Raw genomic sequence first — 26,061 nt, forward strand, 5'->3', positions numbered from 1 at the left:
TCCCAGTCTCAGGTCTTTTGCAGACTCCATCAGGTTTTCTTCCAGAATGGTCCTGTATTTGGCTCCATCCATCTTCCCATCAATTTTAACCATCTTCCCTGTCCCTGCTGAAGAAAAGCAGGCCCAAACCTTGATGCTGCCACCACCATGTTTGACAGTGGGGATGGTGTGGTCAGGGTGATGAGCTGTGTTGCTTTTACGCCAAACATAACGTTTTGCATTGTTGCCAAAAAGTTCCATTTTGGTTTCATCTGACCAGAGCACCTTCTTCCGCATGTTTGGTGTGTCTCCCAAGTGGCTTGTGGCAAACTTTAAACGGCACTTTTTATGGATATCTTTAAGAAATGGCTTTCTTCTTGCCACTCTTCCATAAAGGCCAGATTTGTGCGATATACGACTGATTGTATCCAAATCTGGCTTTAAACTTCTTCACAACAGTATCTCGGACCTGCCTGGTGTGTTCCTTGATCTTCATGATGATCTCTGTACTTTTAACGGACCTCTGAGACTATCACAGTGCAGGTGCATTTATACGGAGACTTGATTACACACAGGTGGATTGTATTTATCATCATTAGTCATCTAGGTCAACATTGGATCATTCAGAGATCCTCACTGAACTTCTGGAGAGAGTTTGCTGCACTGAAAGTAAAGAGGCTGAATAATTTTGCACGCCCAATTTTCAGTTTTTGATTTGTTAAAAAAGTTTGAAATATCCAATAAATGTCGTTCCACTTCATGATTGTGTCCCACTTGTTGTTGATTCTTCACAAAAAATACAGTTTTATATTTTTATGTTTGAAGCCTGAAATGTGGCAAAAGGTCGCAAAGTTCAAGGGGGCCGAATACTTTCGCAAGGCACTGTAAATAGTAAAGTACAGATTCCCCAAAAAACAACTTAAGTAGTACTTAAAAGTATTTTTACTGAAGTACTTTACTGAGAAAAGATACCTTAATAGAACATGACTTAAGTATAAGTGAAAGTCACCCAGTAAAATACTACTTGAGTAAAAGTCTAAAAGCATCTGGTATTAAATGTGCTTAATATAGTGGTGGAAAAGGCACTCAATTTTCATACTTGCGTAGAAGTAAAAGAGTGAAAGCTATACATCACATTTCTTACATAAAGCAAACCAGATGGCATGATTTTATCGTTTAAAAAAAAGTTGGGGACAGTCAGGGGTACACTCAGACATTTACAAACATTGTATGTGTTTAGTGAGCCCGCCAGATCAGAGGCAGTAGGAATGACAACACATTATATTGATAGGTGCTTGAATTGGACCATGTTGCTGTTCTGCCTGAGCAGTCGCAATGTAAGTACTTTTGGGTGTCAGGGAAAATGTATGGGAGTAAAAAGTCTTATTTTCCTTAGGAATGTAGTGGAATAAAAGTAAAAGTTGTCAAAAATATAAATAGTAAAGTACAGATACCCCAACAAAAACTACTTAAGTCATACTTTAATTACTGGTTTTGAGAAAATAGTTGACACCATACAGTTGATAAAATATTGTATCTGTATTCTGAACACTTCAATAGCTCATTCACTACTAGCTATTGTAGCATTCTTTACTGACTGGATTCCTGTATACTAATATGGTATAACTGTAGATTGACTTCTGCAGCTAAAACACAAATAGTCAATGCACTTCTACTGTAGAAATCTTAGCGTTTCATTCCAGTAAGTGTACCTTATTTCCAGTAAATTGACCTTTACAGCTTTGTTTCTAGCCAAGTGAGATGAACCAGTTGATATTCCAGTATAGGGGGATTCATGGACAAATAGAAGCCAAATGTTTGATGTCACATCCTGCTCTGAAGGACAGGAAGTTGTGTGGAGGTCTTGCTGTCTAAAAAAAGACATGGTATCCGTACCAGGAAGTCTTAAAAGCATGAATAATTAGTGACGGTGACATGCAGGACACAATGAAACTGAGCAACAGAGTAAAATCTAAAAACATAGATTTATTTGGCAGTAAATGTACAACATTATTTTATACATTCTATAGGTGTCGGGTCCATCATACATGCCTTAAATAGTTTATAGATGATTTTCTTTAGAAAAATATTAGTGACATCTAGAATAAAAAGCACCCATTTCAGAGGTATCTTAGTACCAGTGTTGAAATACTCCAAAGTCCAAACCTCTCCATACAGCAACTCTTGAATGTGTAAAGCACAGGCTATGAACATGAGAAGTTGTCATGAGTACAGACAGTATAAATGCTATAGAGTAAGTGTGTGTGTGAAGGGAGAACACATTGTCCAAAGACAATGAGATTACATGTATGAGGGCCAGCTGACAATAGACTACATGTATGAGAGACAACTGACAAGAGACTACATGTATGAGAGACAGCTGACAAGAGACTACATGTATGAGAGACAGCTGACAAGAGACTACATGTATGAGAGACAGCTGACAAGAGACTACATGTATGAGAGACAGCTGACAAGAGACTACATGTATGAGAGACTGCTGACAAGAGACTACATGTATGACGGACAGCTGACAAGAGACTACATGTATGACGGACAGCTGACAAGAGACTACATGTATGAGAGACAGCTGACAAGAGACTACATGTATGAGAGACAGCTGACAAGAGACTACATGTATGAGAGACAGCTGACAAGAGACTACATGTATGAGAGACAGCTGACAAGAGACTACATGTATGAGAGACAGCTGACAATAGACTACATGTATGAGAGACAGCTGACAATAGACTACATGTATGACGGACAGCTGACAAGAGACTACATGCATGAGAGACAGCTGACAAGAGACTACATGCATGAGAGACAGCTGACAAGAGACTACATGTATGAGAGACACCTGACAAGAGACTACATGTATGAGAGACAGCTGGTGTATTTGCGGTTGTCATTATTTAATTGGGTGAGGAAAACAGAAGAGTTAAAAAACTTTTACAAAATTGGACGTTTCCAAGAGTCGTTGTCCATAGTGACCTTCTCCAACCTGTCTGTCTGTGTGTTTTACTTGATCTCCCCACAGTCCATGATGGCGATTTTCTTTACCACACCACCGTCATGACAACCAAAGGATTCCATCTTGAAGACTACCTCCATGCCCTCCTTCACCTGACCAAAGACCACATGCTTATCATTCAACCTGAGAGAGATGGAGAGAGAGAGAGGTGCAGTCACCAGTGAAGCTGACCAAAATGAAAATTATTCTAAAACACAACTGTGTGTCTAACCGGTGTCTAAAACATAACCTACCATTCAGTTTTAACTGTGCAGATGAAGAACTGAGAACCGTTCGTGTTCGCCCCTGAATTTGCCATGGATAATATACCTAAAACAAAGGAAACATCAGAGCTTGCAGTATAGTACCAGTTAATTCATGTACATTGTCAATTGTATACTGAACAAAAATATAAAAACGCAACATCAAATCCAATTGTATGTCACACATCCCGAATACAACCATGAAATGCTTACTTACAAGCCCTTAACCAACAATGCAGTTCAATAAATAGAGTTAAGAAAATATTGACTAAATAAAAAATAAACAATAATAACCAACACATTAAAATAACAATAACGAGGCTATATTCTGGGGTACCGGTACCGAGTCAATGTGCGGGGCTACAGGTTAGTTGAGGTAATTTGTACAATTTCAAAGATTTTACTGAGTTACAGTTTATATAAGGAAAGCAGTCCATTTAAATAAATAAATTAGGCCCTAATGTATGGATTTTTCATAACTGGGAAGGAGAGCAGTCATGGGTGAGTCTGTGAGGGCAAAATAACCACCCACTGGGGAGCCAGGCCCAGCCAATCAGAATGAGTTTCTCTATTACAGACAGAAATACTCCTCAGCACCCCCCGACCATCCCTCAGATGATCCCATAGGTGAAGAAGCCGGATGTGGAGGGCTGGCATGGTTACACATGGTCTGCGGTTGTGAGGCTGGTTGGACGTGCTGCCAAATTCTCTAAAACCACATTGGAGGCAGCTTATGGTAGAGAAATTAACAATACATTCCCTGGCAACAGCTCTGGTGGACATTCCTGCAATCAGAGTGCCAATTGCACTCTCCCTCAAAACCTGAGACATCTGTGGCATTCTGTTGTGACAAAACAGCACATTTTAAAATGGCCTTTTATTGTCCCCAGCACAAGGTGCACCTGTGTAAATATCATGCTGTTTCATCAGCTTCTTGATATGCCACACCTATCAGGTGGACAGATTATCTTGGCAAAGGAGAAATTCTCACTAACAGGGATATTAACAAATTTGTGCACAACATTTGAGTGAAATAAGCTTTTTGTGCATATGAAAAATGTCTGGGATGTTTTTTTTCCAGCTCATGAAACATGGGACAAGCACTTTACATGTTGAGTTTATATTTTTATTCAGTGTATATACACACACAATATGACTATCAAGGCTTCCATTTCTCCAAACTTTGTTTCTGTGAATCAAGTCCTTTAACATAATAAATTGATAGGAACACTGTGGGGTAACTGGCTGTAGGGCATTGAGCAGCAGCTAGAACACATCTGGATTGGGTAAAGGTCTATTTCCAGGTTGTCATTGTGCAAGAGAACACACCCTGAGCTGAAGAAGTGTCCATTTATCAACATGGGGTTAAGGTTTAGTAAAAAAATAATAATTGTATGCTAGATGGGATGTTGACTTGCTTGGAAAGTAGGTCATTTGTACCGTATTGAAATAACCTGTTCTTGTAGTCAATAACGCCATCTAGTGGAGAGGAGATTCTTACAACAACTCTTCAACGCATGTTTTACACACTAGGGTCAACTAACCATTGTCTACTGTCTTCTATTACATTTTCCCCCTAATTTATCCAGCATGGATCCAACAACAACGGTGGATGCATAACCAGGCTAGCCCAGTACAGCTCAACCCAGTTTACGTCAGCCCAGTTTACATCAGCCCGGTACAGCTCAGTTTGGCCCTAATGTGTGATTAAGGGAACAGAGGTCAGAGACAGAGGAGTTCGCTGGTTTAGTGATCCAACATACCTGGCCCGTTGTGTTTCAGTTTGAAGTTCTCGTCTTTAAACTTGGTCCCGTATATGGACTTCCCTCCAGTCCCGTTGTGATGCGTGAAATCTCCTCCCTGAGGGCAGAGAGTGAGTTAGTGCTCTTACTTTAAGACAACACCACCACACAACATTGTAAATAAATACAACCTTCATAAGGGCTGTCCACGTATAGGAGTGTAATGAAACAGGCAGGGAGAATGAGCTTGTCCGCAGTGGTCGGTAAACCCTCAACTTTCTGGCCAAAAGTCCTGCGTCACTACACTTACTCCCTCCTTTCAAAGAGCATGTCCTCGGGCTAGCCTTAACAGGACGACACCTTACTGGAACGTGATCACCGGCCGAGCACATCTGTGGGGTCCGATCATGTCTGACACCAGTGTAATGAAACAGGCAGGGAGAGTGAGCTTGTCTGGGAGTGGTCGGCAAACCCTCAACCTTTTGGCCCGTAGTCCTGTGCACCATCGCTTGTGTCACAAAAGCATTCTGCAGTGGCAGAGTCGATATCAGAGCTTATAAACACAGGGTCGCTACAGTAGAGATACAATTTCAATGAGGGACCAAAATATTTCAATCGTTGCAGAACACAGAGTGTCAAAGTGATAGCCAAACAAGACTGTTTACATAGAAAGAGGTTTCTCTATGACAAGGTTTCCCAAACTCAGTCTTGGGGTCTTCCATGGGTGCACATTTGAGTTTTTGCACTAGTACTACACAACTGATTCAAATAATTAACTCATCATCAAGCATTGATTATTTGAATCAGCTGAGTGAGTAGTGCTCTGGCAAAAACAAACATGTGCACCCATGGAAGACCCCAGGTCCGAGTTTGGGAAACCCTGCTCTATGATAAGGTAAGCCTGGATACAGTACCTGACACATGAACTCAGGAATCACTCTGTGGAACACTGATCCTTTGTATCCAAAGCCATGTTCCCCAGTGCACAGTGCTCTAAAGTTCTCTGTCAGAAAACAACAACATCAATTCACTACTAAGTAAAACACAATGTAAGGTTATACAGTGCAGTATTTTATTTGTTGTCATTGTCCAGGTAAGTCTCATTGACTGGCTATTTCTATAGAACACAAATCAATGTTTACCTGCTGTTTTGGGCACAGCAGCTGCATTCAACTGTAATGAAATGTCAATAAAGGACAATGTCAGGTTAGTTAGGTAGATAAGCAGGTTTAATGTATTGATTGGTTCCCATGATTATTTCTAGTCTGTCGTGTTCTATGTCTAAACAATGTATTGATAGCCAGCTAGTTAGATAATAGCCTTTGTTGCTAGAAGCTAACTGGATAGTTTTGCCCTTTTCTCTACATGAACATGCTTGGTTGAACACACTAGCCATAGCAATCTTAACAACCCAATCAGCTCATTATCCTTTTAGCAGAAAGAGGGGTGTGACTAGTTAAAGCCAACTGCAAATGAATGGGCTTAGCTACTTCAACAACTAAGCATGGCTACCAATCTAGCTAGCTAGATAACTATTTTAACTAGCTAAGCAAGCTCTGCTGGACATGCCGTAAAATGAACCGTAAACTTGTGCAGAAAATAGCGTTATTCTATGTAGGTATGTGTATCTGCCTTTTTACTGTTATTTTGTGTAGCTAACTTAGGTAACGTTAGCTGGCTAATGTCAGATTTAGCTTGCTACGGGGTCAGCATCTACGCTAGCTAGCTACGTTAGTTAGCAAGCTACCTCTATAATGATTCGTCCCAGAGGTTCGTTGTCAGCTGCGATGTCAAAATACACGACTGGATTCTTGACGGGTCCAGACGAAAACAACCTGGTCGCAGCAATTGCCAAAGAGCAATATTTTATACGATTTTTCATTTGCAACATCTTTGCATAGTTGTCAACATGAAGTTCTGAGGATGGGGGTGTGTACACATGACGTCTCTAAGACCCCAACAGCGACACAGAATGATGACGCTGTGAACATAAACAGATTTGTATTTTTATTTAAACGCTATTTAACTAGGGCAGTCAGTTAAGAACAACTTCTTATTAACAATGACAGCTTACAACGATCAAACCCGTACGACGCTGGGCCAAATATGCGCCGCCCAATGGGACACAATCACGGCCGGTTGTGATACAGCCTGGATTCGAACCAGGGTGTCTAGTGACGCCTCTAGCACTGAGATGCAGTGACTTAGACTGCTGCTAGTCCATGAAAAGTATTAATACATCTCTGTGTCTACAATATTAAATAGTATTTTCGTTGTAATTGTCAATGTCTTATTCCGCTCTCCATCAAAGCCCCAATATATACATCTAATTAGCATAACAAAACAATCCCCATCAAATTCCATCCGTTTAAGCTAGATACATTTCAAATAAATGTTTTATACATGTTTTATTACTTCAAGGGGTCTTAAAAATAACAAAATGATCCTTGGTATGACCTTAAAACAATGTTATATAATTTAGATAATCCCCTCACCCCCATTCAGTTTATACAAGGCTCATACATGTCATCCCGGGGAGGGGTGTGTCACTTGAGTGGGTAGAGTCACTGACGTGGCCTTCCTGTCTGGGTTGAGATCTTTGTGGGCAATACTCGGCCTTGTCTCAGGATGGTAAGTTGGTGGTTGAAGATATCCCTCTAGTGGTGTGGGGGCTGTGCTTTGGCAACGTGGGTGGGGTTATATCCTGCCTGTTTGGCCCTGTCCGAGGGTATCATCGGATGGGGCCACAGTGTCTCCTGACCCCTCCTGTCTCAGCCTCCAATATAGTAGTTTATGTGTCGGGGGGCTAGGGTCAGTCTGTTATTTCTCCTTTTCTGTCTTATCTGGTGTCCTGTGTGAATGTAAGTATGCTCTCTCTAATTTTCTTTCTCTTTCTTTCAGAGGACCTGAGCCCTATGACCATGCCTCAGGACGACCTGGCATGATGACTCCTTGCTGTCCCCAGTCCACCTGGCCGTGCTGCTGCTCCAGTTTCAACTGTTCTGCCTGCAGCTATGGAACCCTTACCTGTTCACCGGACGTGCTACCTGTCCCAGACCTGCTGTTTCAACTCTCTAGAGACGACAGGAGCGGCAGAGATACTCTCAATGATCGGCTATGAAAAGCCAACCGACATTTACGCCTGAGGTGCTGACCAGTTTCACCCTCGACAACGACTGTGATTATTATTATTTGACCCTGCTGGTCATTTATGAACATTTGAACATCTTGGCCATGTTCTGTTATAATCTCCACCCGGCACAGTCAGAAGAGGACTGGCCACCCCTCATAGCCTGGTTCCTCTCTAGGTTTCTTCATAGATTTTGGCCTTTCTAGGGAGTTTTTCCTAGCCACCGTGCTTCTACACCTGCATTGCTTGCTGTTTGGGGTTTTAGGCTGGATTTCTGTACAGCACTTTGATATATCAGCTGATGTAAGAAGGGCTATATAAATAAATTTGATTTGATGAGTTAAATAACTATGTGTTATAAACAGCCTCTTCCTTTTTAGGCTAATTTCAAAGGGTGCATGCATGTAATGTGTGTTTTGCTTGTGAGAGCCTTATTATAAAGGGTCTTTATACTGACTTGACTGTCAGTTGGTCTTGATAGATGCAGAATTCTCCACTGTGATTTTGTCTGGTGGTTGATGCATTTAACGTGGTTAAAGTTACATAGGGCATAGAACTTAAGATGTATTAGAAAACCAAGATCACGAGTTTCATCTGAATACATATTTATTAGATAAATATTAGGATGTCACGTCATCTAACTACATACAGTTTTGCAAGACTAAAAATCACAATTCATTTTTTTCTGACCAGTTTAGAATATGAAATGACTGTACACAGAATGTACAAAACAAAAAAGACAACTGCCACTTGGTGTGCCAATCACTTCAGATTGTACCTTGGAAGTAATATTTTATGCCTAATTGTGTAAAAACTGTAAATTTGCCAAAATTGTACAAACTGTAAATTTGGTATCAACAATCTTTAGGAACCACTCATGGTTCCCACGTCCCGATTTATTCCTCAAAATTATCTTTATTATGTTGTTGTAGTAGCACCTTTATAAAGTACACAAGTAATAGAGAAATACACAGAAGTTTTACACAAAGGGAAACAAATGTTTCTTTTTTTTCTCCTTTTCCAACACCCCCATGTTTGAGAAGTAGATAAAGTATCTTACATGAATAAACATGTGGTTGGAGACAGAGGGCTGTACAGACTATCAAACACAGACTCCATTTCCCACAATTCAACAGTCTCTTCTGACAGGAGGATGCAAACTTTACAAATTCTAAATACACAATGCGCATCATTGCCCCGTGTGGCGAAAATGTCTACATTTCTGTAAGTTAATGTATCTCTATCTGTCATTTACACTATGTACATGCATCCCTCAGAGACCCTCCAGACCCTATTCCTGCATGTTAGTGACAGAAAACAGAGGGCAGGGGATCACATCTCCCATTTTCTTTAAATGAAAATACATTGCACCCTCTAACTAACACACTCCACTTTTGTCCATTGACTGTACATCTACAGTTTGGTGTGGAGCCTGAACCTCGGACAAGGCGTATCGAGAGTAATGTTGATAGACCAGACTTCAGCATCATGTCTACACAGATCTACAGACAGGGCAGGGGAGTTAAAATACCTCACTGTGGCAGTGCATTGTCTTCAACAAACAGAACAAGACACAGACAGACAGACAGACTAAAATATCGTAGGGTCAGTTGCATTCAGGTGATTCAACCAGCGTTGGGGATCATTCTTAAGTCCTAAAAATATCCACCGATTGAGAATTCTTCAATTTCATTTAGTAGCCTACATGATCTGAAGTAAACCAAATTATGATTATTCTCACAGTCACTGAATAATTACAGAAAATAACTTAAAATAGGAGAACAATATCAAAAATGCTACGAGGATAGAATAATACGCATGATGATCTTGTGTTGTACAAAACAGGATTCACAAAAATAAAAAATAACTCACATTCAATTCCAGAGGGTATTACAATTTAGACTTGATTTAAACAAAAATGATACAGGGTCAAGTCACTTTCCTCTACTTTTCCCCAATACATTAGCAAACATTTTTAAAGCATATATTGTCAGGATGGCAACCATTTTAAAGTATTGTCTTTATAAACCATTGTGGCTCCTTTTGAACAAAAGTTGACAAAATACAGTTTAACAGTAACAAGACATAGGAAATGCAGTGCAACCACACATCTGTTCAGAACACTTTTTGATGGGCTCCCTAAGTGTATGGTTTTGATGTATTGTGTAACCTTTATTTAGCTAGGCAAGTCAGTTAAGAACATATTCTTATTTACAATGACGGCCTACCCCGGCCAAACCCTAACCCGGAAGACGCTGGGCCAATTGTGAGCCGCCCCATGATACTCCAAATCACGACCGGTTGTGATACACCCTGGAATCTAACCAGGGTCTGTAGTGACGCCTCCAGCACTGAGATGCAGTGCCTTAGACCATATTATTCTTACATTATAGTAGATGTCCAAGCTAACTCCTTCTACAAACTGTAGGATAACTTTGGTGATGCATCACGCATGGCCATTTTCCAATGAACAGTAGAAATGAAACAAACATGAAAAGAAAAAAGCTGGACAGTAGCCAAAATCATTCCTTTGCAAGAAAATGTCAAATAAAATCATGATAAAAAAATGCAATGGCTAGAATGTTTCTGGCTAATCTAGAACAAAGACCATTGGCACACATGCACTTCTTAACACCACACAGTATGGTTACAGGAGCAATTGCAGGCCTGTAGAACAGAGGAAGTCTCACGTTAAAGAGGGATCTGGCTCTATTAGAATGGCCGACTATCTTTTGCAACACTAGCTGTGTCTCTATGATAGACTAAATAAGGACGGACTCTGTACTTCTCTTTTTCTATCACTCTCATCCTCACTCTTTCTCTAGCACATACACACACAGATACACACATACTTCTCCATCATTCTAAGCCAAAACAAATGTTTTTGTAAAACATACTTTTGCATAGCCCACTGTCCGATATGGCATTGTACTGTAACACCAGGGAAGAGAAACTTGAACAACATTGGAGGGGGGCGATAGACAGACTGAATAGAGTTAACAGTGCTGATTCTTATGTAGACTGGGTGGGCTAGCTAGCGAGGTTAGGATCCTCATCCACAGGCCTTGGTCTCTCCTCCCAGGGCTCTGCCTGCCATGTGGTGTGGTGTGACCCACCGTCGGTTGTGCTTCAGTTAGACTGGATGGTAGGTACCCAGTGATGACGGACGTCCCGTTGGAAATACACACTATGAGCTAAAGGTCAGAGGTTATAAGAACACACTGTAGGTCAAAGGTCAGGGGTTAAAGGCTGTGGTCTCAGGGGGTCAGGGCTTGGAAGAACACACGTCAAAAGAGGATAGATATAAACACTGGCCAGGACAAGAAGATGACTTTTCTTCCCTATTCATGTATTTTTTTTCCTTTTTTTTTGTATAAGGGGGAAATAAGGACGATACAAAATGCTACAACACTTTTCCCTAAAAGCTCACACAGAGAGTTCGGCCTGTGTGACGTCCTACACATAGAACGTGATTATTAGCTGCACAGTTTAAGTTGGAAAAGACAAGAGATAAAATATCACTGAAGGGGTAGACAACCGACATGGCCGTCGATGTTGTCGGCCGGAGGAGCTCCACAGCGGAGCAGTGTAAAGAGTCTTTACACGAGGAAGAGTGTGTGTGAGGAAGAGGAAGTGAGGTCATGAGTGCATTTCCTGTTTCCAAACTCTGTCACACACAGTGTCCACTCCCTGTCATCCTCATCATCGCCTCATGTTCTGACAGATGACCTCAGCGTTGCTCCTATGCCACCTACACGTCTTTGTTTGTGTGTGTGTGTGACTTGACGATGTCCCCACTACCAGTCCATATGAGGACGACGGTGTGTCTATGGACTCTATGGAGAGTCCAGCTGGTTGGACACACCCTGTGGTGTGTGTGTCTGTCTGTGGAGAAGGTTTGGGTTCGGCTCGAGCGGTGAGGGAGGTGAAAGGTTAATTGTTCTCGAAGAGGGAGAGGAGGTCATCGTTGCTGTTGGAGGGGAGGTCTGGAGGATCCAGATAGGACAGGAGCTCGTCTGGGTTGGCCAGCTCTGGAAGCAGCTGTAGAGAAAGAGAGAGGGAGGGAGGGAAAGAAAGGAAGAGGGGGGGGGGGGAGAGGAAGAGAGAGAGCGAGAGAGAAAGAGAGCGAGAGTGAGAGAGATGGAGCGAGAGAGAAAGATATAAGGGAAGAGATACGCATTGTCATTAGACTTCTCACTTCTATCCAAAGAGTCCATTTAAACAACTAAAGGTATGAACATACTATAGCAGTTGACTTTTACCATCAAACCATAGTTAGGCAATGAGTAAAGGGTCCTTGCTATCCAGAATCCTTGGGACGTCCCAACTCTGACCTTACCCCATTGAAGTTGAAATGTAAAATAGTTATGTGTGAGAGTTAAGGTTAGGTAAGGGTTATGGTTAGGATTTAGGGAACGGCCGTCCCAAGGATCCTGGGTTGCACTCACAATGAGATAAGGTTTAGCAGACGATGCTAACGCTACTTAAATGATGTTCGCATCCGTAAGCACGATGTCACAACAATGTCACAATGATGTCACACTTACATCTAGGGAGGGCTCAGGCATGTCACCACTAATTTGACCTTCGATGCCCGAGGACGAGTGGTTAAAGTTCATATCGCCATGCGGGCGACTGTTCTGGCCTTGCTGCTGTTGGGGAGTTGGGGCCTGCTGGCGAGGGGGCTGCAACGATTGGCTGCTGTGATGCAACGACTGCCCTGCTTGGCTGCCACCGTGATGTAACGACTGGCTGTTGGGGTGAGGAGGCACGTGTGCGCTCTGCTGTTGCATGGAATTATGGTGCTGATCAGTGGTGGAAGGATGAGACATCTGAGGAGAGAGAGAGATAGGGAGGGAGACAGAGAGAGAGAGAGATATGGAGGAGAGAGATAGGGAAGGAGGGATGGAGAGAAAGAGAGAGACAGAGAAAGGAGTGTGGTTTAAAGTAAGCTCGGAGCTGACGTACAGAGGGTGACATGAGCAAGACTGCCAAGACACGCTGTGCACAATGCCAATGCTAACGTCATCCAGATCAGTGCTTTTCTTTGACAGGTCTTACAAAATTACAACAACCTATACGAGATCATTGTGCAAGTATTACTATTCCTTTCGTACAACACTTTTTGTACCTGCACCTGGGAAATGTTTGGATGTGGGTATTTGACTTTTTCTATGAGGTTATTCAACAACTCTGGTATGAGCCCTGGTGGTTGGTGGTGGAGGTGTAGGGGACTTACGGGGTCGTTGATGCCGTGGCTGAGGGGCTTGTCCTGGGATAGGAGAACCACAGGAACGTCTGGGAGGTGGGACAGCTGAGGGGGGTTGATAAAGTCACTCATGGGGGATCCTCCTCCCCCTCTCAGTCCACCTCCACCACCTCCTCCCACGCCTGAGGGGTTACCGTGGGGGAAGTCAAAGTTCCCGTGGCCGTGGTAATTGTTGCCTAGCAGCACAGAAAAACAGTAGTTGTTCTGGATAAGAGTGTCTACTAAATAACAACTACTAACAATAATAACTACAATAATAATAACTACAACTACTACTAAATAACAAACATTTAAAATGTAAATGCAATATCTGAATTCTGAAAATGGTCATTACCTGGGCCTCTGGGGCCACCGTACTCCCCTGGGTTTCCCCCGGTGCCGCCTCCCCCATGCTGAGCAGGGCCTGATGGGTAATGGGAGGGGCCAGGGCCCAGCTGGGCGATCATCTCCATGACGTTGGGCATGGTCATCTGGGAGGGGCTCATGGTCTTTAAGCGTTTGGCCAGCGGTCCATCAGGGTCTTCTTTAATATGGAGGTCAGACTTGATGGGCACCGGCCGCCAGCTACACGTTGGGTCAATGGTCACCTCCTCAAACTCCAAACTACGGGAAAAGGAAGGGGACATTTTTATACATTCCGATATTACGGAGGAAGTGGAAAAGTCCAGTATGGTAGTGATATTGGGAATAGTGGAAAATAACATTTAAGCACTGCAGGTTAATAATAATAACAATAACTATTATTAGTAATAAGGAAGAATAATACATACTTCTGAATGGCGTTGAGGATTCCCCACATGTACTGGTCCACCTCTAAACCCTCTAACAATGCAGTTTTACTGCGATGAGAAAGAGGGAGGGAGGAAGGGGAGTGAGAGAGAGGAGTGGAGGAAGGAGAGGAGAGGGAAGAGCGATGGAGGGGGAAAGAGAGATGGAGGGGAGAGAGAGATGGAGAGAGAGGGGAGGGGGAGGGAGAGAGATGGAGGGGAGTGAGAGAGAGGAGTGGAGGAAGGAGAGGAGAGGGGAGAGAGTTGGGGGGAAAGAGAGATGGAGGGGAGAGAGAGATGGAGGGGAGAGAGAGATGAGGGGAGAGAGATGGAGAGAGAGAGATGGAGGGAGAGAGATGGAGAGAGAGAGATGGAGGGGGAGGGAGAGAGATGGAGGGGGCAAGAGAGATGGAGGGGGAGAGAGAGATGGAGGGGAGAGAGATGCGGGGAGAGAGATGGAGAGAGAGAGATGGAGGGAGAGGGAGAGAGATGGAGGGGAGAGAGATGGAGAGAGAGATGGAGGGGGAGGGAGAGAGATGGAGGGTGAGAGAGAGAGATGGAGGGGAGGGAGAGAGATGGAGGGGGAGGGAGAGAGATGGAGGGGGAGGGAGAGATGGAGGGGAGAGAGATGCGGGGAGAGAGATGGAGAGAGAGAGATGGAGGGGGAGGGAGAGAGATGGAGGGGAGAGAGATGGAGAGAGAGAGATGGAGGGGGAGGGAGAGAGATGGAGGGTGAGAGAGAGATGGAGGGGGAGGGAGAGAGATGGAGGGGGAGGGAGAGAGATGGAGGGGGAGGGAGAGAGATGGAGGGGGGCAAGAGAGAGAGATGGAGGGGGAGGGAGAGAGATGGAGGGGGAGGGAGAGAGAGAGAGAGGGCGAGAGAGGCATTATTTTAACTCATTCAAAGAGGAGATAACTTCATTGACAAAACATAGTTTGGAAATGGTCACCACATACTTGCACACAGGACACCTCCACGTCCCCCTCTCACAGTTCAGCTGCAGATACCACTCCAGATCAAAACACTGGAAGACAAAACACTTATCAGAGTCATGTATTTCCTAAACAGGGGAATATTGTATGATCTGTCAGGTGTATTGCTTCAAGACCAGGTTAGCCCACTGAGCTAAAGCATTAGCTCTGGGAGCTAACATGAGTCTTCAGGTCTCAGGCAAGTTTACGAATCACAGTGTGGTTCACTGAACAACTTGAGCTATAAAGACTTTCCTGGTCCAGACTTTCCTGGTCTAGACTTTCCTGGTCTAGGTACACAGTCAGCGGAAACCCGTGTCCTTTGTAAAATATACTCCATTTACATGTTAGTCATTTAGCAGACACTCTTATCCAGAGACTTACAGTTAGGGTTAAGTGCCTTGCTCAAGGGCACATTGACAGATTGCTCACTTAGACGGCTTGGGGGTTCAAACCAGCAACCTTTCGTTTACTGTCCCAACGGTCTTAACCGCTAGGCTACCTGCAGCCCTATAAGATAGGCAATGTGTGTATAAAAAACATACCCTTTCCTTCCATCCTACCTGTACGTGTTTGCAGTCATGCCCCCTGGCAGGCAGCTGGATGCGCCTGAAGGTGATTGGACATTTGAGGGAGACTTTGATGGCGGTCTGCTCAACGCCGTCCTCTCCGTTTAGACTGGTGTTACCCGACGAGGCCACTACGCTGCTGAAGTTTCTCTTAACTGGAGGGAGGGGAAAGGAGGGAGGAGGGAGGGGAAAGGAGGGAGGGGGGGGGAGGGAGGGGAAAGGAGGGATGAGGGAGGGAGGGGAAAGGAGGGAGGAGGGAGGGGAAAGGAGGGAGGGGAGGGAGGGAGGGGAAAGGAGAGAGGAGGGAGGGGAAAGGAGAGAGGAGGGAGGGGAAAGGAGGGAGGAGGGAGGGAGGGGAAAGGAGGGATGAGGGAGGGAGGAGGGAGGGGAAAGGAGAGAGGAGGGAGGGGAAAGGAGGGAGGAGGGAGGGAGGGGAAAGGAGGTATGAGGGAGGGGAAAGGAGGGAGGAGGGAGGGAGGGAGGGAGGGGAAAGGAGAGAGGAGGGAGGGAGGGGAAAGGAGAGAGAGAGAGAGGGGAGGGAAAGGAGGGATGAGGGAGGGAGGGGGTAAGTAGGGAGGCGAAAGGAGGGAGATGGGAGGGAGGGGAAGGGAGGGAGGGAGGGGAAAGGAGGGAGGGGAAATGAGGGAGGAGGGAGAGGAAAGGAGGGAGGGAGGGGAAAGGAGGGATGAGGGAGGGAGGGGAAAGGAGGGAGAAGGGAGGGAGGGGAAAGGAAGGAGGGAGGGGAAAGGAGGGAGGGGAAATGAGGGAGGAGGGAGAGGAAAGGAGGGAGGGAGGGAGGGAGGGAAAGGAGGGAGGAGGGAGGGAGGGAGGGGAAAGGAGGGAGGGGGAGGGGAAAGGAGGGAGGGAGGGAGGGGGAAAGGAGGGGGAGGGGAAAGGAGGGAGGGGAGGGGAAAGGAGGGAGGGGGAGGGGAAAGGAGGGAGGGGGAGGGGAAAGGAGGGAGGGAGGGAGGGGAAAGGAGGGAGGGGAGGGGAAAGGAGAGAGGGAGGGAAAGGAAGGATGGAGGGAGGGGAAAGGAGAGAGGGAGGGGGAAAGGAGGGAGGGGGAGGGGAAAGGAGAGGGGAGGGAGGGGAAAGGAAGGAGGGAGGGGAAAGGAAAGAGGGAGGGGAAAGGAGGGAGGGGGAGGGGAAAGGAGAGAGGGAGGGGAAAGGAAGGAGGGAGGGGAAAGGAAAGAGGGAGGGAGGGGAAAGGAGGGAGGGGAAAGGAGGGAGGAGAGAGGAGAGAGGGAGGGGAAAGGAGGGAGGGAGAGAGGGAGGGGAAAGGAGGGAGGAGGGGAAAGGAAAGAGGGGAAAGGAGGGAGGAGGGGAAAGGAGGGAGGAGGGAGGGAGGGGAAAGGAGGGAGGGAGGAGGGGAAAGGAGGGAGGAGGGAGGGAGGGAGGGGAAAGGAGGGAGGTTGCTCTTTAATAATTTATTACTTTTATTTCTTATTCTGATTCATATTTTCTAAATGGCAATGTTGGTTAGGGGCTTGTAAGTAAGCATTTCACTGTAAGGTCTACTACACCTGTTGTATTCGGCGCATGTGACTAATTCAATTTGATTTGACTGATGGCATATTCTTGCACAGAAGATTGATGTAAAGGTAGGAAAGTAGTAGTATAGTACAGTATATTATAGTTGTAGTATAGTACAGCATAGAAATGGTAACATGCTCTTGGTGATGCAGTGTTCTGCAGGCAGGAGTCAGAGTTACAGTTAAACAGGGTAAATGCCCTTCTACAACAGCAGTATAGCAATAGTATCATACTCTTGGTGATGCAGTGTTCTGCAGGCAGGAGTCAGAGTTACAGTTAAACAGGGTAAATGCCCTACTACAACAGCAGTATAGCAATAGTATCATACTCTTGGTGATGCAGTGTTCTGCAGGCAGGAGTCAGAGTTACAGTTAAACAGGGTAAATGCCCTACTACAACAGCAGTATAGCAATAGTATCATACTCTTGGTGATGCAGTGTTCTGCAGGCAGGAGTCAGAGTTACAGTTAAACAGGGTAGATGCCCTACTACAACAGCAGTATAGCAATAGTAACATACTCTTGGTGATGCAGTGTTCTGCAGGCAGGAGTCTCTTCTTCAGGAGCCCTTGCAGGACGGAGCGGACTGAAGGCCTGTGGACCAGCTGCAGCACAAACAGGTGCGACTGCACATAGAGAAAATACATGAAGACAGAGACCTAAATAAAGAGTGGGTCACGAACAGTGAATTCTCTACAGACAGCAGTAGTTCTACTATAGTGTGTTAGCTTCTACACCTTCTGTACACATCACAGCACAGAGTGTCTCAACCAATCATAGCATCGCTATGTTGACCGACCATATAACAGAAATTCAACTGAATAACCACTGCCAAGTTTATATGCAACAGGGGTAGTTACAAAGAGTTTAAAACATTAAGCCAGATGTTATTTAACATTTCCCTTGTATCCTTTGTTCTTTTCTTTTCTTTTTTTCATGTTCTTTTGGATGGTGTACTCACACAGCAGCAGGCAGTGACAGTGATCTGGATGGTGTACTCACACAGCAGCAGGCAGTGACAGTGATCTGGATGGTGTTTCTGCCGGGCTGGCACACTTGCTTCAGGTGCAAGGGTTTATGGGATGTCTTGTTGTCGCCTCGCTCGATGGTCAGGGGCGTGGCGTTGACACTGACCTGGAAGGAAGAAGGACAGCTTGTGTGTGTGTACACGTGTGACCATGTGTGTGTGTGTTTCTGAATGAATGAGAGTTTGTGTGTGTGTGTGTGTGTGTGTGTGTGTGTGTGTGTGTGTGTGTGTGTGTGTGTGTGTGTGTGTGTGTGTGTGTGTGTGTGTGTGTGCTGACCTGGACGGAGGCAGGCCAGTTAGTGTTCATCTGTCGGTCCTCGTGGTGGTAACACTTGAACTGAAGCTCCAGGTCTGACCTAGTGGGGTCAAAGAGCAAAGGGCAGAGGTCAATATAGCCAAATACAAAATAGTTTTTCTGAATCCACTCCTCATGCACACCCAGCCAGGACTGCACAGTTTTGTTCCAGCCCAGCACCAGCACACCTGATTCAGTTGGTCGAGGGTTGGTAATAAGCTTAGTTGAAAGTTCCGTAGACCTTTCCTGCAGTCAATGACCAAAAGCTCCCTCTTTGTTACTCATATTATTCGTAATGTCATTATTCATAAATAAAATAAACATTTAAACAGCGAAAATCCAGTGTTTCTATGTCAAACGGTTTAATTATATTTCTGTGTCTTCTGTGTTGTCTAATATTTGGATGCAAACTAAAAATGGAATACATTTCAACTCTACAGGTGTCTTACTTTTTTAAGTCCATAACCATGTGTGTGAGGTGGATACTTTAGTTTCAAAGTAGATTTGTTTAAGACTACCAAGAACCACACTGTCTCTGAGGTGGATACTTTAGTTTCAAAGTAGATTTGTTTAAGACTACCAAGAACCACACTGTGTGTGAGGTGGATACTTTAGTTTCAAAGTAGATTTGTTTAAGACTAGTTTCAAAGTAGATTTGATTAAGACTACCAAGAACCACACTGTGTCTGAGGTGGATACTTTAGTTTCAAGGTAGATTTGTTTAAGACTACCAAGAACCACACTGTGTGTGAGGTGGATACTTTAGTTTCAAAGTAGATTTGATGAAGACTACCAAGAACCACACTGTCTCTGAGGTGGATACTTTAGTTTCAAGGTAGATTTGTTTAAGACTACCAAGAACCACACTGTGTGTGAGCCTGATTTTGCCCACTGCAGTAAAAGGTTACATTCTCAGGACTGCAATTGGTCAATATTGTCCAGGGAATGTTAACATCATGGTTGCCATGGATAGGCCATTCTATTAGAGGAAGAACATTTGTAGAGGTACAGAAAAAGACTCCATGGACGGTCGAATGTGTGTGTCTGTCTCTCCATATCTCACCTCCACATGAGGGTCTGATGTACCGACGGTCGCAGGTGGTAGACGTGATTACTGACGGCGAGGTTGTGTTCCAACCGGAAAGGTTCCAATACCACGCCGTCCCGGACCGGGAAGGTCAACCGCAGCTCCTCGTTGGGATTGGCTGATTGGAGCGGAGAGACAGGACAGGAAGATAGGACGTCAGCTTTCCGTTTAAATGTATCTGTGGTATCTGTGGTAGTGGGGTTAGAGTTGTATACTGGTTGATTAACAGTCACACATACAGTAGACAGTGGCTGGGGCACCGGGATATCACTGGGTGGTATTACCCTGACTAACACGTGGCTGTACATTCCTATGGTTAGATGCGATAGGAGTCAACAACAGCCATGTATCAGGGCAGCATGTAGTAGTGCTCGGGGTTGGGCTCAAATCCATTTTATTTCCAGTCAATTCAGAAAGTAAAACTAATTCCAATTCCAAATGTTCCCAATTAAAAAGCATTGAAGAGAATTGGAAATGTAGTTTCATTGTACTTCCTGAATTGAAAAGGAATTGAGCCTAACCCTGGTGATGTAGTGGACTAGTCGTGCCTCAGTATTGTAATGTTCAGCTAATACTTGTTGGACAGGTGTTGTTGTATTTTCAGCCACAGGTATCTAAGGAGCTAATGACAGCATGGAATAGCTCTGCTGTGTGTGTGTGTGTGTGTGTGTGTGTGTCTGTGTGTGTGTGTGTGTGTGTGTGTATAATTCCATACTGTACATTCATAGACACTATATATACAAAAGTATGTGGACACCCCTTCAAATGAATGGATTTGACTACTTCAGCCACACCGTTGCTGGCAGATGTATAAAATCAAGCACACGGCCATGTAATCTCCATAGACAAACATTGTCAGTAGAATGGTCTTACAGAAGAACTCAGTGACTTTCAACGTGGCACCGTCATAGGATGCCACCTTTCCAACAAATCAAATTGAATCAAATCAAATCTTACCGTGAAATCCCTTAACCAACAATGCAGTTCAAGAAATAGAGTTAAGAATATATTTACTAAATAAACTAAAGTAAAACATCTAATAAAAAGTAACACACTAAAATAACAAGGCTATATATACAGGGGGTACCAGTACCAAGTCATGTAGGTAGGGGTTTAGTGACTATGCAAGGATAATAAACAGGAGGGGGGGGGGGGGGGGGTCAATGTAAATAGTCCAGGTGGCCATTTGATTAATTGTTCAGCAGTCTTATGGCTTGGGGGTAGAAGCTGTTATGGAAACCTTTGGACCTAGACTTGGCTCTCCGGTACCGCTTGCCGGGCGGTAGCAGAGAGAACAGTCTATGACTTGGGTGATTGGAGTCTTTGACCATTTTTGGGGCTTCTTCTGACACCGCCTAGTGTATAGGTCCTGAGTGGCAGGAAGCTTGGCCCCACTGATGTACTGGGCCGTACACACCGCCCTCTGCAGCGCCTTATGGTCAGATGCCGAGCTGTTGCCATACCAGGCAGTGATGCAACCAGTCAGGATGCTCTTGATGGTGCAGCTGTATAACGTTTTGAAGATCTGGGGACCCTTGCCAAATCCTTTCAGTCTCCTGGAGGGAAAAAGGTGTTGTCGTGCTCTCTTCACGACTGTCTTGGTGTGTTTGGATCATGATAGTTTATTGGGGATGTGGACACCAAGGAACTTGAAACTCTCAACCCGCTCCACTACAGCCCTGTCGATGTGAATGGGGGCGTGTTCGGTCCTCCTTTCCGTGTAGTCCACACTCAGCTCCTTTCTCTTGCTCACGTTGAGGGAGAGATTGTTGTCAGTTGGTCAAATTTCTGCCCTGCCAGAGCTGCCCCGGTCCTTTTTATTTATTTAAGTGTTTTTATTATGAAGTGGAAACATCTAGGAGCAATAACGGCTCAGCCGAGAAGTGGTAGGCCACACAAGCTCACAAAACAGGACCGCCGAGTGCTGAAATGCGTAGAGCATAAAAATTGTCTGTCCTCGGTTGCAACACTCACTACCGAGTTCCAAACTGCCTCTGGAAACAACGTCAGCACAAGAACTGTTCGTTGGGAGCTTTATTAAATGGGTCATCGCCGCCATTGGACTCAGTGGAAACGCATTCTCTGGAGTGATCACGCTTCACCATCTGGCAGTACGACAGACGAATATGGGTTTGGTGGATTCCAGGAGAACGCTACCTTCCCCAATGCACAGTGCTAACTGTAACGTTTGGTGGAGGAGGAATAATGGTCTGGAGCTGTTTTTCATGGTTCGGGATAGGCCCCTCAGTTCCAGTGAAGGGACATCTTAACACTACAGCATACGATGACATTCTAGATGATTCTGTTCTTCCAAATTTGTGGCAACAGTTTGGAGAAGGCCCTTTCCTGTTTCAGCATGACAATGCCTCCGTACACAAAAAGAGGTCCATACAGAAATGCTTTGTTGAGATCAGTGTGGAAGAACATGGCTGGCCTGCACAGAGCCCCGACCCCAACCCCATCAAACACCTTTGGGATGAATTGGAATGCGGACTGCAAGTCAGGCCTAATTGCCCAACATCAGTTGCCGGACCTGACTATTGCTCTTGTGGCTGAATGGAAGCAAATCCCAGCAGAAATGTTCCATAATCTAGTGAAAAGCCTTCCCAGCAGAAGAGTGGAGGCTGTTATAGCAGTAAAGGGGGAATGAGATGTTCAACGAGCAGGTGTCCACATACTTCTGGTCATGTAGTGTACATTCATTACATTCATTCATTCCTGTGTTTGTGTGTGGATGCTCCAGTGTAATTACTCACTGGGAGGTGGAAGCACTGTCATATTTGGTTTCATGTCTGGCGGGAACGGCGGCTTGACATCCGGGTTGGGCGAGAGGTACGGAGGCATACTGCTTCCGGGGGTCATGGGAGGTGTGGGATTACCAGGCACCGGGGAGTGGGGGTAGTTACCTGGCCTGGGGGCCTGCAGAGAGTGGGAAGGAGGGAGGGGGAAGGGGAGGGTGAAAGAGAGAGGAGGAAAGTGATACGTGTTATTAAAAAAACATGAGAGATAGAGAATTCAAATAACTCTGTTGGAAGTTCCATTTGCTTAGACCCAAACCCATATTAACAAAGGAGAGAGCACATACCCCGTTGCCTTGACTATATGAGTATACACCACCAGAGAAGTTGCTGTTCTGACCATTGAATGGCTCTTGCTGTGAAAGAAACAGACATCAATGAATAAATGTACAACTGCACAACGGGAAAAGGAGCAAATTATCAAATGGTCAGGTTACTGTGAGGCGAGTTTCTAGAGCTTACAGGTAGATCTGGAGTGTTACTGTGAGGGAGGTCTTACAGGTAGATCTGGAGTGTTACTGTGAGGGAGGTCTTACAGGTAGATCTGGAGTGTTACTGTGAGGGAGTTCTTACAGGTAGACAGGGAGTGTTACTGTGAGGGAGGTCTTACAGGTAGATCTGGAGTGTTACTGTGAGGGAGGTCTTACAGGTAGATAGGGAGTGTTACTGTGAGGGAGGTCTTACAGGTAGATCTGGAGTGTTACTGTGAGGGAGGTCTAGAGCTTACAGGTAGATCTGGAGTGTTACTGTGAGGGAGGTCTTACAGGTAGATAGGGAGTGTTACTGTGAGGGAGGTCTTACAGGTAGATCTGGAGTGTTACTGTGAGGGAGGTCTTACAGGTAGATCTGGAGTGTTACTGTGAGGGAGGTCTTACAGGTAGATCTGGAGTGTTACTGTGAGGGAGGTCTTACAGGTAGATCTGGATTGTTACTGTGAGGGAGGTCTTACAGGTAGATAGGGAGTGTTACTGTGAGGGAGGTCTTACAGGTAGATAGGGAGTGTTACTGTGAGGGAGGTCTTACAGGTAGATAGGGAGTGTTACTGTGAGGGAGGTCTTACAGGTAGATAGGGAGTGTTACTGTGAGGGAGGTCTTACAGGTAGATAGGGAGTGTTACTGTGAGGGAGGTCTTACAGGTAGATAGGGAGTGTTACTGTGAGGGAGGTCTTACAGGTAGATCTGGATTGTTACTGTGAGGGAGGTCTTACAGGTAGATCTGGATTGTTACTGTGAGGGAGGTCTTACAGGTAGATCTGGATTGTTACTGTGAGGGAGGTCTTACAGGTAGATCTGGAGTGTTACTGTGTCTTACAGGTAGATAGGGAGTGTTACTGTGAGGGAGGTCTTACAGGTAGATCTGGATTGTTACTGTGAGGGAGGTCTTACAGGTAGATCTGGATTGTTACTGTGAGGGAGGTCTTACAGGTAGATAGGGAGTGTTACTGTGAGGGAGTTCTAACCTTATAGTACTGTCCCATGGGCATGCCTTGCGGGTGGTACTGGCCTGGCCCCTGCCCCCCAGGCATCCTCTGGCCTGGGTAGTTAGGGGAGGGCATTGGCCTGGAGGGGTTAGAGGTGGGGTACTGACTCTGCTGGGGAGGGAACTGACCATTAGGACCATACTGCTGACCCCCGTAGTTTGGCTGTAAGGAAGAGAGAGAGATGGGGGGGGGGGGGTGAAACAATCAATAACTTAAAACTGTTTTTTATTTTCATTAAGTGAGGAGGCATTGGTTTTAAGATGAAAAATAAAGGAAATTGACCTACTGGAGATGGCATGTACTATGGTCATATTATACTGAAAGGAAAAGCACCCCCTCCCACCCACCCCCACACACCCCATCCAACTCACCTCTCCAGGATAGGGCCTCTTCATTCCCTGCATAGGCATGGCCTGCCTGGGGCCTCCAGGTCCTCCGTAGCCCTGCTGGGACATCCTCTGGCCGTGAGCCCCAAAAGGCCCCATGGCTGGGGCTCGAGTTTGGTTCATGCCCATGGGAGGCCCACCCATGCTGGGGTTGTTCATGGCCTGGCCCATGCTGCCTGGGTTCATGCCTCCAGGGGGCCCTCTGGGGCCAGGCTGGTTCATGAACTGGTTGTTGTACGCCTGAGTTGGGCCCATCTGGAAGGAGGAACACATCTGGAAGAAGGAAAACAGGATGAAGAGACAGTTAGGTAGGAAGTTGCAGGTGTTATTATTGTGTATGTAGTAATACCTGATTTTCTGCAGGCACAAAACAGGACATTATAAGTAAATAACTGAAGTTGTTTCTAACTTTTAGTATTATGGTAATGTGTGTATGTGTGTGCCTGTTATGATAACAGTGTCTGTGTGTGTGTGTCCGTACCTGTCCATACTGGTTCATCTCTTTGTTCTGGGTCTCTTGCTGCATGGCTGCCACGGTAGCGGTTGCCGTGGCGGTTGCCGTAGCAGCGGCGGCAGCGACAGCGGCAGCAGCAGCGGCAGCTGCTGGTTGGGTGAAGTCGCCAGGCTGGCGGGAGTGTTGGGGCATCCCCATCCCCCCTGGGGGAGTGTTAGGACCACCTGGGTAACTAGATCATGGAAACAACATGAATTAGAGCTGTGTACTGCATGTGTGAAAAGTTAAGAAAAGCATAGAGAAGAACAATAAACAGAAGGTTAACATCACACATGTCTGTGCATGGCCTCTTACCTCCCGCTGTAGCCCCCTCCACTGGGGTATCCCTGCCTGCCATACATCCCCTGCTGCATGTAGCCCGGGCCCTGGCCTCCCTTGGCCGGGAACTGCTGCTGCTGGCCGGAGAACTGGGGGGAGTTGAGGCCTGCCGGACCCCCAGACATACCCTGACCCATGGGGTTACCTCCTGGGTTCATATGGCTGGAGCTGTTGGCCAACACCTGGGGGAAGAAGGTATCCTTGATAAAACATTTTGGTTAGACACAGCAAACAGAGTTATGGCAACCATAAAATATGTAACTCTATGATGTCGACTCACTTTCTGGGGCTTGTGATATAAGTTTTGGGTGATACACATACAAAGAACCATATGTTGACCCACATCAGAATTCTGAATAAATGTGCCTAGGGGGATTTGAGATTTAGGGTCTGTCTTCATCAGGTACCTCAATTACTAGACAGAAATACAAAGGTGTGTTGTGTGTCCAAACATCAAGTAGTGTGTGCTGAAGTTTGTGTATGTGTTGTGTCTCACCTGACTCTGTGACGTGTTGGTCACACCCCACACGGTGGTAACCACAGACAATGACCCTGGGGGCTGGTTGTTGTTCTGTTGCCATGGAACCGAGTCGTAGGTAAATGACCCATCACTACAGTCCAAATACAAACACACATATTAACCCATCACTGCAGGACGGACGGATGGACGGACGGACGGACGGACGGACGGACAGACAGACAGACAGACAGACACCACAGGGCAGATACACTAACGAGACAGACAGACAAACAGACAGACAGACAGACAGACAGACAGACAGACAGACAGACAGACAGACACCACAGGGCAGATACACTAACGAGACAGACAGACAGACAAACAGACAGACAGACAGACAGACAGACAGACAGACAGACAGACAGACAGACAGACAGACAGACAGACAGACAGATACACA

At 45.6% G+C, this 26,061-nt stretch overlaps 2 protein-coding genes across 13 annotated transcripts in view; both read right to left on the minus strand.

Moving 5' to 3' along the window:
- Nucleotides 1-1,945: 1,945 nt before the first annotated feature.
- ppifa (peptidylprolyl isomerase Fa) lies at nt 1,946-6,944 on the minus strand. The gene is made up of 6 exons (XM_064932725.1): nt 6,745-6,944; nt 6,140-6,170; nt 5,912-6,000; nt 5,019-5,115; nt 3,247-3,322; nt 1,946-3,136 (listed from the first exon to the last, which is right to left on the minus strand). Exons 1-6 carry the CDS (start codon nt 6,886-6,888, stop codon nt 3,001-3,003), a joined length of 573 nt encoding a protein of 190 aa, XP_064788797.1. The 5' UTR covers nt 6,889-6,944; the 3' UTR covers nt 1,946-3,000.
- Nucleotides 6,945-8,715: 1,771 nt separating this feature from the next.
- Nucleotides 8,716-26,061, minus strand: part of LOC135511151 (zinc finger MIZ domain-containing protein 1-like) — a 274,149-nt gene continuing 256,803 nt past the window's right edge. For 11 of the 12 annotated variants that reach the window (XM_064932731.1, XM_064932728.1, XM_064932729.1 and 8 more), the window contains 18 exons: nt 25,638-25,752; nt 25,118-25,323; nt 24,791-24,995; nt 24,295-24,582; nt 23,903-24,085; nt 22,730-22,798; nt 22,401-22,563; nt 19,621-19,831; nt 18,540-18,618; nt 18,238-18,369; nt 17,756-17,861; nt 15,699-15,859; nt 15,121-15,188; nt 14,167-14,235; nt 13,731-13,999; nt 13,367-13,572; nt 12,675-12,959; nt 8,716-12,168 (listed from right to left, as the gene is read on the minus strand). In XM_064932731.1, the coding sequence (XP_064788803.1) occupies nt 12,061-12,168; nt 12,675-12,959; nt 13,367-13,572; nt 13,731-13,999; nt 14,167-14,235; nt 15,121-15,188; nt 15,699-15,859; nt 17,756-17,861; nt 18,238-18,369; nt 18,540-18,618; nt 19,621-19,831; nt 22,401-22,563; nt 22,730-22,798; nt 23,903-24,085; nt 24,295-24,582; nt 24,791-24,995; nt 25,118-25,323; nt 25,638-25,752 (2,923 nt within the window). In that variant the 3' untranslated portion in view covers nt 8,716-12,060. The remainder of the gene's footprint in view (nt 12,169-12,674; nt 12,960-13,366; nt 13,573-13,730; nt 14,000-14,166; nt 14,236-15,120; nt 15,189-15,698; nt 15,860-17,755; nt 17,862-18,237; nt 18,370-18,539; nt 18,619-19,620; nt 19,832-22,400; nt 22,564-22,729; nt 22,799-23,902; nt 24,086-24,294; nt 24,583-24,790; nt 24,996-25,117; nt 25,324-25,637; nt 25,753-26,061) is intronic. The other variant, XM_064932734.1, reaches the window with a different exon arrangement.

This window comes from Oncorhynchus masou, chromosome 23 (assembly GCF_036934945.1).
Source record: "Oncorhynchus masou masou isolate Uvic2021 chromosome 23, UVic_Omas_1.1, whole genome shotgun sequence".
NCBI classification, from domain to species: Eukaryota; Metazoa; Chordata; class Actinopteri; order Salmoniformes; family Salmonidae; genus Oncorhynchus; species Oncorhynchus masou.